Source organism: Puma concolor, chromosome B4 (genome assembly GCF_028749965.1).
Source record: "Puma concolor isolate L17-30 chromosome B4, mPumCon1.1.hap2, whole genome shotgun sequence".
Classification (NCBI taxonomy): Eukaryota; Metazoa; Chordata; class Mammalia; order Carnivora; family Felidae; genus Puma; species Puma concolor.
Window position 1 is genome coordinate 24607675 of NC_141673.1, and position 14817 is coordinate 24622491.

At 39.7% G+C, this 14817-nt stretch overlaps 1 protein-coding gene across 5 annotated transcripts in view; it reads right to left on the reverse strand.

The window, feature by feature from the left end:
• CFAP54 (cilia and flagella associated protein 54) overlaps positions 1-14817 on the reverse strand; it is a 307349-nt gene that overhangs the window by 198320 nt on the left and 94212 nt on the right. For all 5 annotated transcript variants that reach the window (XM_086712592.1, XM_086712589.1, XM_086712590.1 and 2 more), the window contains one exon: positions 6597-6733. In XM_086712592.1, the coding sequence (XP_086568718.1) occupies positions 6597-6733 (137 nt within the window). The remainder of the gene's footprint in view (positions 1-6596; positions 6734-14817) is intronic.

Here is a 14817-nt window from a genome sequence, read left to right on the forward strand (position 1 = left end):
CCACTCTTCAAAATGTTTTCCTTAAGCCTGCCTTCCCCCTCATTGTTCTGCCATTGTCCTCTTCTCTTTACACCAACTTCACATCAGTGACCTTAGCTAATTACAATTCTCCATTTCCATTTACTTCTTACCCAACTGCAAAAGGTTTCTGGCCCATCACACCACAAAACTAGCTCTCTTGAACTCATCAACGGCCTCCTAATTGCCAATTCTAAAAGTCACCTCTTGGGGCACCCGGGCAGCTCAGTTGGTTCAACATCTGACTCTTGATTTTGGCTCAGATCATGATCCCAGGGTTGTAGGATTGAGCCCTGTGTCGCTGAGCATGAAGCCTGCTTAAGATTCTCTATTTCCCTCTGCCCCTCTCCCCAGCTCGCTCGCTCTCTCTCTCTCTCTCTCTCTCCTTCTCTCAAAATATAGGGGGGAAGGCTTCCTCTTAGTTTTTATTCTATCCAACTTCTCCGTAGCATTTCTTTTTGAACAACTCCTCTGCCTGACCTTGCACTAGCATTTAACACTGCTGACCAGTCCTCCCGGGTGATATTCTCACTTTCCTTGGCAATGTACTTTTCCCGAGTTTCACCTCCTGGACTGTTCCTTTTTGTCAAAAAAGTTCTGACAGTTGGGTTTTCTTAATGTATTTATTTTTGTAATGTAAGGGTCTGCCTTAAGCTTTGATTGTCAAAGCATCCACTTCAAAAAGGCATTTACTTCAAAGACGGCTATCTCGAATAAATACATTGCCAGTCACACAACTACCTAAAGAGCCAGGCCACCTCCCTCACTGAGGCTCCTCTGTTTTAGAAATCTTAGTGGATTTTGATAAATGACAATTTGGGCCACTGTTTTTTCTCTTCCCTTGTTTTGTTTTTTTGTTTTGTTTTTTTTTTTTTTATATATGAAATTTATTGTCAAATTGGTTTCCATACAACACCCAGTGCTCATCCCAAAAGGTGCCCTCCTCAATACCCATCACCCACCCTCTCCTCCCTCCCACCCCCCATCAACCCTTAGTTTGTTCTCAGTTCTCAACAGTCTCTTATGCTTTGGCTCTCTCCCACTCTAACCTCTTTTTTTTTTTTTTTTCCTTCCCCTCCCCCATGGGTTCCTGTTAAGTTTCTCAGGATCCACATAAGAGTGAAACCATATGGTATCTGTCTTTCTCTGTATGGCTTATTTCACTTAGCATCACACTCTCCAGTTCCATCCACGTTGCTACAAAAGGCCATATTTCATTTTTTCTCATTGCCACGTAGTACTCCATTGTGTATATAAACCACAATTTCTTTATCCATTCATCAGTTGATGGACATTTAGGCTCTTTCCATAATTTGGCTATTGTTGAGAGTGCTGCTATGAACATTGGGGTACAAGTGCCCCTATGCATCAGTACTCCTGTGTCCCTTGGATAAATTCCTAGCAGTGCTATTGCTGGGTCATAGGGTAGGTCTATTTTTAATTTTCTGAGGAACCTCCACACTGCTTTCCAGAACGGCTACACCAATTTGCATTCCCACCAACAGTGCAAGAGGGTTCCTGTTTCTCCACATCCTCTCCAGCATCTATAGTCTCCTGGTTTGTTCATTTTGGCCACTCTGACTGGCGTGAGGTGATACCTGAGTGTGGTTTTGATTTGTATTTCCCTGATAAGGAGCGACGCTGAACATCTTTTCATGTGCCTGTTGGCCATCCGGATGTCTACTTTTTTTTTTTTTTATATATGAAATTTATTGTCAAATTGGTTTCCATACAACACCCAGTGCTCATCCCAAAAGGTGCCCTCCTCAGTACCCATCACCCACCCTCTCCTCCCTCCCACCCCCCATCAACCCTTAGTTTGTTCTCAGTTCTCAACAGTCTCTTATGCTTTGGCTCTCTCCCACTCTAACCTCTTTTTTTTTTTTCCCCCTCCCCCATGGGTTTCTCTTAAGTTTCTCAGGATCCACATAAGAGTGAAACCATATGGTATCTGTCTTTCTCTGTATGGCTTATTTCACTTAGCATCACACTCTCCAGTTCCATCCACGTTGCTACAAAAGGCCATATTTCATTTTTTCTCATTGCCACGTAGTACTCCATTGTGTATATAAACCACAATTTCTTTATCCATTCATCAGTTGATGGACATTTAGGCTCTTTCCATAATTTGGCTATTGTTGAGAGTGCTGCTATGAACATTGGGGTACAAGTGCCCCTATGCATCAGTACTCCTGTGTCCCTTGGATAAATTCCTAGCAGTGCTATTGCTGGGTCATAGGGTAGGTCTATTTTTAACTTTCTGAGGAACCTCCACACTGCTTTCCAGAGTGGCTGCACCAATTTGCATTCCCACCAACAGTGCAAGAGGGTTCCTGTTTCTCCACATCCTCTCCAGCATCTATAGTCTCCTGATTTGTTCATTTTGGCCACTCTGACTGGCGTGAGGTGATACCTGAGTGTGGTTTTGATTTGTATTTCCCTGATAAGGAGCGACGCTGAACATCTTTTCATGTGCCTGTTGGCCATCTGGATGTCTTCTTTAGAGAAGTGTCTATTCATGTTTTCTGCCCATTTCTTCACTGGGTTATTTGCTTTTCGGGTGTGGAGTTTGGTGAGCTCTTTATAGATTTTGGATACTAGCCCTTTGTCCGATATGTCATTTGCAAATATCTTTTCCCATTCCGTTGGTTGCCTTTTAGTTTTGTTGGTTGTTTCCTTTGCTGTGCAGAAGCTTTTTATCTTCATAAGGTCCCAGGAATTCACTTTTGCTTTTAATTCCCTTGCCTTTGGGGATGTGTCGAGGAAGAGATTGCTACGGCTGAGGTCAGAGAGGTCTTTTCCTGCTTTCTCCTCTAAGGTTTTGATGGTTTCCTGTCTCACATTCAGGTCCTTTATCCATTTTGAGTTTATTTTTGTGAATGGTGTGAGAAAGTGGTCTAGTTTCAACCTTCTGCATGTTGCTGTCCAGTTCTCCCAGCACCATTTGTTAAAGAGACTGTCTTTTTTCCATTGGATGTTCTTTCCTGCTTTGTCAAAGATGAGTTGGCCATACGTTTGTGGGTCTAGTTCTGGGGTTTCTATTCTATTCCATTGGTCTATGTGTCTGTTTTTGTGCCAATACCATGCTGTCTTGATGATGACAGCTTTGTAGTAGAGGCTAAAGTCTGGGATTGTGATGCCTCCTGCTTTGGTCTTCTTCTTCAAAATTACTTTGGCTATTCGGGGCCTTGTGTGGTTCCATATGAATTTTAGAATGGCTTGTTCTAGTTTCGAGAAGAATGCTGGTGCAATTTTGATTGGGATTGCATTGAATGTGTAGATAGCTTTGGGTAGTATTGACATTTTGACAATATTTATTCTTCCAATCCATGAGCAGGGAATGTCTTTCCATTTCTTTAAATCTTCTTCAATTACCTTCATAAGCTTTCTATAGTTTTCAGCATACAGATCCTTTACATCTTTGGTTAGATTTATTCCTAGGTATTTTATGCTTCTTGGTGCAATTGTGAATGGGATCAGTTTCTTTATTTGTCTTTCTGTTGCTTCGTTGTTAGTGTATAAGAATGCAACTGATTTCTGTACATTGATTTTGTATCCTGCAACTTTGCTGAATTCATGTATCAGTTCTAGCAGACTTTTGGTGGAGTCTGTCAGATTTTCCATGTATAATATCATGTCATCTGCAAAAAGCGAAAGCTTGACTTCATCTTTGCCAATTTTGATGCCTTTGATTTCCTTTTGTTGTCTGATTGCTGATGCTAGAACTTCCAGCACTATGTTAAACAACAGCGGTGAGAGTGGGCATCCCTGTCGTGTTCCTGATCTCAGGGAAAAAGCTCTCAGTTTTTCCCCGTTGAGGATGATGTTAGCTGTGGGCTTTTCATAAATGGCTTTTATGATCTTTAAGTATGTTCCTTCTATCCCGACTTTCTCAAGGGTTTTTATTAAGAAAGGGTGCTGGATTTTGTCAAAGGCCTTTTCTGCATCGATTGACAGGATCATATGGTTCTTCTCTTTTTTTTTGTTAATGTGATGTATCACGTTGATTGATTTGTTGAACCAGCCCTGCATCCCAGGAACGAATCCCACTTGATCATGGTGAATAATTCTTTTTATATGCCGTTGAATTCGATTTGCTAGTATCTTATTGAGAATTTTTACATCCATATTCATCAGGGATATTGGCCTGTAGTTCTCTTTTTTTACTGGGTCTCTGTCTGGTTTAGGAATCAAAGTAATACTGGCTTCATAGAATGAGTCTGGAAGTTTTCCTTCCCTTTCTATTTCTTGGAATAGCTTGAGAAGGATAGGTATTATCTCTGCTTTAAACGTCTGGTAGAACTCCCCTGGGAAGCCATCTGGTCCTGGACTCTTATTTGTTGGGAGATTTTTGATAACCGATTCAATTTCTTCGCTGGTGATGGGTCTGTTCAAGCTTTCTATTTCCTCCTGATTGAGTTTTGGAAGAGTGTGGGTGTTCAGGAATTTGTCCATTTCTTCCAGGTTGTCCAATTTGTTGGCATATAATTTTTCATAGTATTCCCTGATGATTGTTTGTATCTCTGAGGGATTGGTTGTAATAATTCCATTTTCATTCATGATTTTATCTATTTGGGTCATCTCCCTTTTCTTTTTGAGAAGCCTGGCTAGAGGTTTGTCAATTTTGTTTATTTTTTCAAAAAACCAACTCTTGGTTTCGTTGATCTGCTCTACAGTTTTTTTAGATTCTATATTGTTTATTTCTGCTCTGATCTTTATTATTTCTCTTCTTCTGCTGGGTTTAGGCTGCCTTTGCTGTTCTGCTTCTATTTCCTTTAGGTGTGCTGTTAGATTTTGTATTTGGGATTTTTCTTGTTTCTTGAGATAGGCCTGGATTGCAATGTATTTTCCTCTCAGGACTGCCTTCGCAGCGTCCCAAAGCGTTTGGATTGTTGTATTTTCATTTTCGTTTGTTTCCATATATTTTTTAATTTCTTCTCTAATTGCCTGGTTGACCCACTCATTCGTTAGTAGGGTGTTCTTTATCTCTTCCCTTGTTTTAAATTCCCACTCTTACTTTTTAAATTCAACAACAAAGAGTGAGCCCATGAAACCTTAGGCACCCACCCTGGACCTCAATAAAAGCAGAACCCCAGGCCCATGCTGGCTCTCTCTCTTCACCTATGAACTTGCTGTGGGGCCCCAAGTATGCCATGTAATTTCCAGATCCTGTAAGTAATAAACCTCTATTTTATTTTCAAACTTTCTGGATGTTTATTGCTGAAGGGTGCCTCACAATCATAATAAGAACCATAAAGGCTGGTTCAGATACAACACTGACTACTGGTAGGCTGAGACGAGCACAAACTATTTTCAGTATCCTTCCTTGGTTCCATTTCCTGCTTCAGCCTCTTAAACGTAAGTAATGCCCAGCATTTAATTCCAGCTTCTATCTTTTCTGCTAAACAGTTAGTCCCTGGGAGATAGCTCTCATTGTCAAAATTTCAATGATGACCTCATGGACAATTTCTCAATCTATCTCTAGCCTTGACCTCTCTCCTGAGTGTCAGCACTAAATATTCAACTACCTGCTGGGCATCTCATATCCACAAAGGCAACCTGTTGGAAAACTAAACTCAAAATATTTCCTGTCGAATTCATTATCTCCTCCAAAGACTTACCCCACCTCTCTCATTCCCCTAGTACCCATCATAGGTCTGCCAGTCAGGTAACAATGGCAATCCCAGTAAGCTTCACTACTTCCATTCTCTTGTCCCCACATCACATAAAACCTTCCAAGCCCCGTCTCTTCCTCTTCTGAAATGCCTCTCAAATCCATCCTACACAACACCTAGCATCCTTGTACATGGTAAATGCTAAGTCTACAGTTGTTTCATTGAATGGAATTCTACTTTTATGTGAATAAGCACTATCAATGCCTTGCCTCCACCAGCATGTGCATTTAAGGTCACTATCTTTAACTGATGAATAAAGGGTTTTGTCTTCTTAGGAAAGGAATTTCAGGTATTATTAACAAGTAGGTAAAGGAGATTGTTGTTTTTTAACTTGTTGTTGAGACAGCCTAAAATCCCACCAATGCTCATTTCTGAGGCTGCTCTTAATCTTTGCTCTTTTAAGAAAAAGCAACTATAAAGCAAAGGATGGCCTGTGGTTTTATATGACCCATACCAACCTATTTGCAGTTCCTGATGGTCTAATCCTGGGAGCTTCTTCAAGCAAAGAAAAAGTCTTTTAAACCTAATAGTCCACCCATCACACCATAACTATTAACCCCAACCTGACCGCTCTCTGTTATAAAAGTCCCCAAAGCATATTTGTGTTTTACAGTATAACTGACGTTATCTTGATTAGTAGTTGGTATTTTTTTTTTCTATAGCCCTCATTACCTTAACTTCAGAATGCATCTAAATGTCTCCTGTGCTTTTTCTTATTCTACCAAAGAAGTTTCTAACAAGGACTCAAGAACTTGGGATGTGTATGCTTATTACAACACCTATTAAAAATAGCTTTACATTGACTATCTTAACATGAAATTGAAAATGAATTATAGGCTTTGTATACAACATCCATATTTTTCAATAAGCAAATTAATATTTTAAAAGAATATTTCTGATTACCTTCTCTGTGTAATAGTCATTATATTGCTTAAGCAAATAACAGATTGTTCATCATGATGTGGTGAAGCAACAAAATAATCCCAAACTGGTGAGAAAACCTTCTTAGCCAACTCATAGTTACCAATCTGATAGGCAACCTACAAGAAAAAGTACATTATCATACATTATATTTTTATTGGTAAAATGTATCTTTTAAACAGGAATTCTGATAAGGTCTGTTCACACACTAATTTCATACATAGTTGTTCACATTTGCTGTTTTGTTCCACGGGGCCACAGTAAGGTATCGATGGCCACTGGCAAGGGAGACAGACACATTTTGAAATCTCTTTTATTTCTAAATTGCATGGAAATTTGAAACTCTGTAAGGATGTTTCAAATTCTCATAAGCAAAACAAAGATCACATCTGAGCCAAATTAATTTCATTTCCATCCATCTCAGCAGTGCACTCCATTTATTACAGACACTGTTATAATGAACAATCTGTTCCAAGAGAAACAATCAGATTTCCCAAACCCAAAATATGAAATATACTTCATTCTTTTCTGGTTCTGACTGACACTTTCAGAGCTTTTGTGCAACAAAGGGTTCACAGCTGAAAAGAGTGAAAAATAACACAGAGATGCTTCCAAAAGACGATGATATGTTTTGTTTTTGTTTTTGTTTTGAGAGAGAGAGAGACAGAGTGCAAGTGGGGAAGGGGCAGAGAGAGAGGGAGACACAGAATCCAAAGCAGGCTCCAGGCTCCAGCTGTCAGCATAGAGCCCAACGCAGGGCTTGAAGCCACAAATGGTGAGATTATGACCTGAGCCAAAGTTGGACGCTTAACCAACTGAGTCACCCAGGTGCTCCAAGGCCATGATATGCTTTTAATTTGACACATTCAACATTAGGCAAAATAACTGATTTCACTGGTAAAATATAGAAGCTCGAGAGAAGAAAAATCATCAACTTACCTGTTTCGTTTGGTAGAATATATTTCTTTAAAGATATTCCTTAAAATCATTCTATTCAAATATGTACAACAATATGAAATCTCACCACATAAGTTACGTGCTGCTTCAAATTCTTAATGGAAGCAGGTAGGATATAAAGTACAAACAAATTAATTAAGTATGTAAATGGCATGTTGCTAGAATATAGTCCACTCAAAGGAATAATTTACAGGGCCAGAACTTTTTCAATCTGCCAACTCCACCCTCATAATCAACCAACCAGTAAAATGTTACGAAGTTTCTACTCTGCACTAACCACTGTGAGGATAGGTTCTTCAAAGCTTAAAATGACCTTATATGCCATTAAACTCGAATCAAGTTACAAACATAAAACACCTGAAATCACCAGAAAAACTACAAAGGATAACATAATAACTGTGGAGGCTTAGAAAAGGAGAAATTAGGGCTTCAAAAAGGAGTCTGGGGGCGCCTGGGTGGCTCAGTCGGTTGAGCGTCCGACTTCGGCTCAGGTCACGATCTCACGGTCCGTGAGTTCGAGCCCCGCATCGGGCTCTGGGCTGATGGCTCAGAGCCTGGAGCCTGCTTCCGATTCTGTGTCTCCCTCTCTCTCTGACCCTCCCCCATTCATGCTCTGTCTCTGTCTCAAAGATAAGTGAACGTTAAAAAAAAAAAAAAAAAAAAAAAGGAGTCTGTGCTTGAGTTGAACCCTAAGGCAGGGATAAGGTTCACATGGGCACAGTTGAGACAGAACCTGAAAAGGGTCCAATAGTGAAAATCATCACAGAACATTTAGGAGAGACTGAAAAGACAGGTCAGAATTTGAAGAAAAGCAGAAAACATGATGGACAGGTAAAATGGGATGATTTCAGAAGGTCTTAAAATTCAGGTGGAAGTACTTAAAGATGTCAAGTACTAGTCTGAGCACTTTGTATGCATTATTGTATTGACACCCCATTTCATTTTTATGAAGTGAACTCTATGACCATTCCTATTTTTCAGATGAGGAAACTGAGGGATTAAGAAGTTAAATAATTTGTACAGAGCCTGATATTCAGTAAAAATAGTAGAGCCAAGACCTAGAACGGTGGATGAGGTCACTTCACTGGCTGCATTGGTCAAATGAAGGAGTTGGGAGTTGGACTAGGTGGTCACTAAAACACCATATAATTCTAACACTTACCACGGAAATTAGTAACAGATGATGTGTAATTGAGTTGGGTAAAATTAAAATCGGATGTTCTTTCCTTTTAAAACATATGCTTCTAAAAATAATGTCATTTATTAAATTAGTGGACATTGTAAAACAAGAAAAGATACAATGATAAAACTAAGGTTTGTAACTTCATGAGTTTTTGTGGGTTAACAGAGCAGTGCCATGGTATAAGATGGTGAGCTTACAGATTTTAGATGGGGTGAGAGTAAAATAAGAGAAAAAAGCACCAGAAAACTAATGAAATAATTAAGTACAGTAGAGACGCTCCTTGATACATGATCCTCACGTGTCTTCCCAAGCTCCACACTCAGTTTTCTTCCCCACATTCCTTTTCAGTTGCCTTTGCAAGCTCCTACTCTTTTCCCCAATCTCTTTACACTGGCATGTCCCAGGGCTCAGTCTTTGGACCTCTTCTCTCTTCTGTCTGCACTTATTTCCTTAGTGGAATAATCCAGCCCCATGGCTGTGCCACATGACTAATCTCAAATCCTTCTCCTGCCCAGACCTCTCTCCCATGCTCCAGATTCATATATCTAACTGACTATTCAACAATTCTCCCTGAATATCTAATAAACATCTTACCACAACATGTCTCAAAATGAATTTCTGATTTCCCTCTGCCCCAAATCTATACCACCCACAGCACTCCTGAACTCAGTTGATGTCAAGTCTATCCTTCCAGTTAGTCAACTAAACATCTTAGAGTCATCTTTTCTTTTTCTCTTTATATTATTTCCACTAGGAACTCTTGTTAACTCCTCCTTCAAAACATATCCAGAATCTGACCACTTCTCACCACATCAACTATTATCACACTGGCCAAGCTACCACCATCTCTCATTGGGTTGCAGTAATAGAGACATCCCTCTGCTTCCATCCCTGTCCTATTATGGTCTATTGCCAACACAGCATCCAGGGTGAGACTTTGAAAACAGAAGTCATATTATGTCATCCCACTTCTCATAAAAAAAAAAAAAAAAAAAAAAAAACCTTTCCAATGGTTGTTCATTTCACTCAAAGTAAAAGCCAAAGTTCTTCTTTTTTTAAATTCTTCTTTTTTAATTTAATGTGTAATTGAGTTGGGTGAAATTAAAATTGGATGTTCTTTCCTTTTAAAACATATTCTTCTAAAAATAATATCATTTATTCAATTAGTGGACATTGTAAAACAAGCAAAGATACCATGATAAAACTATGGTTTGTAAATTCACAACTTTTTGTGGGTTAACAGAGCAGTGCCATGATATAAGATGGTGAACTTACAGATTTTATTTAAATCCAAGTTAGTTAACATACAGTGTAACAATGATTTCAGGAATAGAATTCAGTAATTCGTCACTTAACATATCACACCCAGTGCTCATCCCAACAAGTGCCCTCCTTAATGCCCCTCAACTCTTTAGCCCTTCCCCCCACCCAACACCCTGCCAGCTGCCTTCAGTTTGTTCTCTGTATTTAAGGGTCTCGTATGGTTTGTCTTTCTCTCTGTTGTTATATTATTTTTGCTTCCCTTCCCATATATTCATTTGTTTTGTATCTTAAATTCCACATGAGTGGAATCATAGGATATTTATCTTTCTCTGACTGACTTATTTCACTTAACATAATACACTCTAGTTCTATCCACGTTGTTGCAAATGGCAAGATTTCATTCTTTTTGATCACCAAGTAATATTCCAGTGTGTGTGTGTGTGTGTGTGTGTGTGTGTGTGTGTGTGTGTGCGCGCGCGCCCATTCATCAGCTGATGGACATTTGGGCTTTTTCCATACTTTAAAAGCCAAAGTTCTTACAGTGGCCTAGAAGTCTTTTTCTGCTCACCCACCCATCTACTTACCTTTTACCTCTCTAACCAATTCTTTTATTCTCCATGGGTCTCTCTGCTCCAGTCACAATGGCCTCCTTGCTGTTTATCAAACATAGCAGGTAAGACTCTGAAAACTATAGGGCTTTTGCTCTAGCTCCTTCTGCAGAATTTTCTTTCTCCTGCGAGCCCCTCCCTTGCCTCCTTTAAGTCTCTGCTTAAATCTCACCTTCTAGATGAGGCCTTCCCTGATCACCCTATTTGATACTGTGAACTACTTTCCCTTCTCTCACCTCACACTTCTAATTCCTCAGAACATACTCCAATTTTTCTTTCCATAGAACTTATCTTGTAACATAGATAACTTACTTATTTACTGTGTTGTTTATTACCTGTCTCTTATCATAGCATTTTGTTGACTTTGCTTAGAGCAGTGGTTCTCAAAGTATGGTCCCTGGACCGTCAGTATAACCATCACCTAAGAACTTGTTGGAAATGGAAAATTCCAGGCCCTACCCCAGACCTAGTGAGTAAAAAATTCTGGTGGTAGGACACAACAATCTGTTTAACAAGCACTCCAAGATGCACACTCAAGGTTTATAATCACTAGCCTGGAGCATTGCCTAGCACAGAGTAAGCACACAATAATAACATGTTAAACAAAATTTAAAATCTTTTTTCCTGGTAATTTTCCTACATTCACAGAAGAGGGCATTCAATAATTGTACTACAACACAGTTGACTAGCCCAGGGTGAGTGCCTGACCCAAGGTGGGTGCTTTATAGCACCTTGTGCAAAGCAAAATGGACCCCCACCCAAAGTGTGGCTCTGCTGTCTAGGCTGATGGCACTACATGTACCAGAAGAATTTGAGAGAAAGTTTATTACTCACACAAGGGGCTCCCAGGGAATGTTGGACAGGCACAAGCAGGCCTGGGAAGGAATGGGCTGGGCTTTGATTAGTGCTTGGGGGTGGGAAGGGGTAGGAATGGGGAAAGCTGCTGCCAGCTGGGAGATTTACATTTCCTGTCAGCACCAAAGGTAAGCTCATAGACCTCCTATCAGCCTGCCTATGTATGGAACCAAAGGGAAAAAGAGGGTGAGATTTAAAAACAAGTCAGTGGTCAAACAAAAAAGAGATCAGATTCATTATATTTGGTGGATCACTCAGAATCTCTTTCCTAGGAATCTGGAATCCAGTTTAGGAGGCAACCAGGTAGCCTCTCTTTATACCTGAAATTGAAGGATATATAAAAATACAGGAGCTGCCATTTTTTCCTTCAGAGATGGAGAAGTAAAGCAAGTCAGTCTTTAGGGGCATCTGGGTGGCTCAGTCAGTTAAGCGTCCAACTCTTGATTTGGATTCAGGTCATGACCTCACAGTTAAGGGATTGGGCCCTGAGTTAGGCTCTGTGCTACTTGGGATTCTCTCTCCCTCTCTCTCTGCCCCTCCCCCATACTTGCTTGCACCCTGTCTCTCTGAAAATAAATAAACATTAAGAGGGAAGGAAGGAAGGAAGGAAGGAAGGAAGGAAGGAAGGAAAGAAAGAAAGAAAGAAAGAAAGAAAGAAAGAAAGAAAGAAAGAAAGAAAGAAAGAAAGTCAATCTTTAGAGAAAAAGAAGCAATGTATACAGAGAACCAAAGGTATGAGGCCTGAGGCTGCCTGGGGTCCAGTGCCTTCCCAGGGCCTCATTGCATTCCTTAAGTCAGGCTGGTTCCCTTACTTGCAATCATAGTCTTAACTGAAACCATAAGTCAAAATTACCTAAATATGGGTTAATGTTGTGGTAATGAGATGGAGAAAAGAGACAGTTCAAAGGAACAAGAGATGACATCTAGCACAGAACCTAGCACAAAGTAGACAATAAATAATTCATCAATAAACAGATGAAGTAGGGAGAGAAGCAATATTCAGTTAGAGAACAAGAGGAAAAAGAAGAGTTGAGACTTCTTAAAGAGCTTTTTTTTTTTTTTTTTTCCAACGTTTATTTATTTTTGGGACAGAGAGAGACAGAGCATGAACGGGGGAGGGGCAGAGAGAGGGAGACACAGAATCGGAAACAGGCTCCAGGCTCTGAGCCATCAGCCCAGAGCCCGACGCGGGGCTCGAACTCACGGACCGCGAGATCGTGACCTGGCTGAAGTCGGACGCTTAACCGACTGCGCCACCCAGGCGCCCCTTAAAGAGCTTTTTAAAATGGGATAACTAGGGGCACTTGGGTGGCTGAATCAGCTGAGCATCCGACCCTTGATTTCAGTTCAGGTCATGATGCCAGGATCGTGAGATCATAATCCCAGGATCATGAGATCTAGCCCTGCATCGGGCTCCACACAGAGCATGGAGCCTGCTTAAGATTCTCTCTCTCTCCCTCTGCCCCTCTCCCCTGATCATGCTTTCTCTCTCTCTCTCTCTCTAAAATAAAAAAAAATAAAATAAAAAATGGGATGGCTATCTTTTCCCTGCTAGCTTTATTGTTTTTAATTTGTAATTGATTAATGACAAAAGGCAAACCTCTATTTATCAAAGAGTTTTGATGAATTCATATATAAAGTGAAAAAATGTATGAATTTCATTCTCCTGCCACCACTGAGATACTGACAAAGCATTCACCTCCCAACACTGAAATCTACTGCCAGTACTGATCATCAAGACCCACAGAACAACACCAACCCAGCAGAGAAGAGATGGCAGAGATCTCTAGAAGAACCTAGCCCAGGTTAGAGGTTCAGTACATGACTCTTGGACCTGGACAGAACAGTAGAAAGGCATGAGCTGGTTCAAGCATCAGGCTTATCACCTGCTACCCGAGTAACCTTGGGTTACTTAATTACGTGACTTCCCTTAGACACCCTTTCTCAAATAAAATGGGATTGGCAGAGGAAGGATTAAATTCATCTCAGTTTCCTAAACTATACAATGAAATTAATAGTATCATCTCACTGTGGGGCACCTGGGTGGCTCAGTCGATTAAGCGTCTGACTCTTGGTTTCTGCTCAGGTCATGATCTCAAGGTTTCATGAGTTCAAGCCCTGAGTCAGGCTCTGTACTGGCAGCACAGCTGGGATTCTCTCTCTCTCTCTCCCTCTCTCTCTCTGTCCCTTCCCTACCTGCACTGCCTCTGTCTCTCCCAAAATAAATAAATAAACTTAAAAATAATAGTATCACTTCACTGCATTACTGTAATAAACAAAATAATGAATTTTTAAAAGCCTGGCACATAGTAGTTTTTAAATAAATATATCCCCGATTTCTTTTTCTCAATAAGTCATTGTGCCCACTCATTATCTGATTGAGTAGTTCAATAATCCAGATATTTGGTCTTATATCCATTTTAGAAATTGGGAAATTGAGACCAGGCAATTTGCCCAAATTCCTACAGTCCTCCTCATTAGGTTTCTTATTTTCTACATTTTATATCATATTATCTAGTCACTCCTGACTTAAAGGTGAAAAATAAGAAGAAATGAGGCTATAAAGAAGGGGAAATTGGAAAATATCTGTAGAAAATATATCGTTTATAAAGGTTCCTCAAACAATTTTCCAGATAGCCTAAATTAATAGCTTTCTACACTGAGGGGAAACCTAATAAAGATTCGACTGACTTTATTAATGTCTATAGAATAGTGTTGAGTGAAAGTACAACCTAATGTTCCAAGCCAAGTTAATCATAGGCATTTAGCGAAATGTCACTATGTCTTACTATAAAATACATATGATAATGTTTTTTAAAGAACTGAATCATCCTGAAACTAAAAACTAACCACTGTCAGGAAAAAGAGATTGCAATTCCAAAGGCAAGGTACATTTTCTTGCTGGAACTTAAAAGCTTAAACTCGAGCTGTAAATTAAAGAGTTTTACTAAGTTTACTAAGTAAGAAAATTTTGCTTCAGTCACTTAACACTATGAGAGAGAATGTTCATATACTGTCATAAATGAATACAGTACTGTAAATATCATTATCAATAATGAAACATTGGTCATTACTTCATGGCACTTCTTGTTATTCCAACAGAATAGCTGGGGGTTGGTTTTATTAACTTTCAATGAAGGTTCTGCCAAATGAAACCCAAAAGTCAAACCTCCCTGGAGAAAAATTAGGCCTTGATAAAATACTCAGTTCTTCACTTTGAAATAACGCCATCACTGCAAATTAGGAAATATATTAGATTCCAAAGAAATAAAAACATCAGAAAACTATGAGCCAATATGATATGCTAAATCCTAGCAATTCTCTCAATTTAATTTTC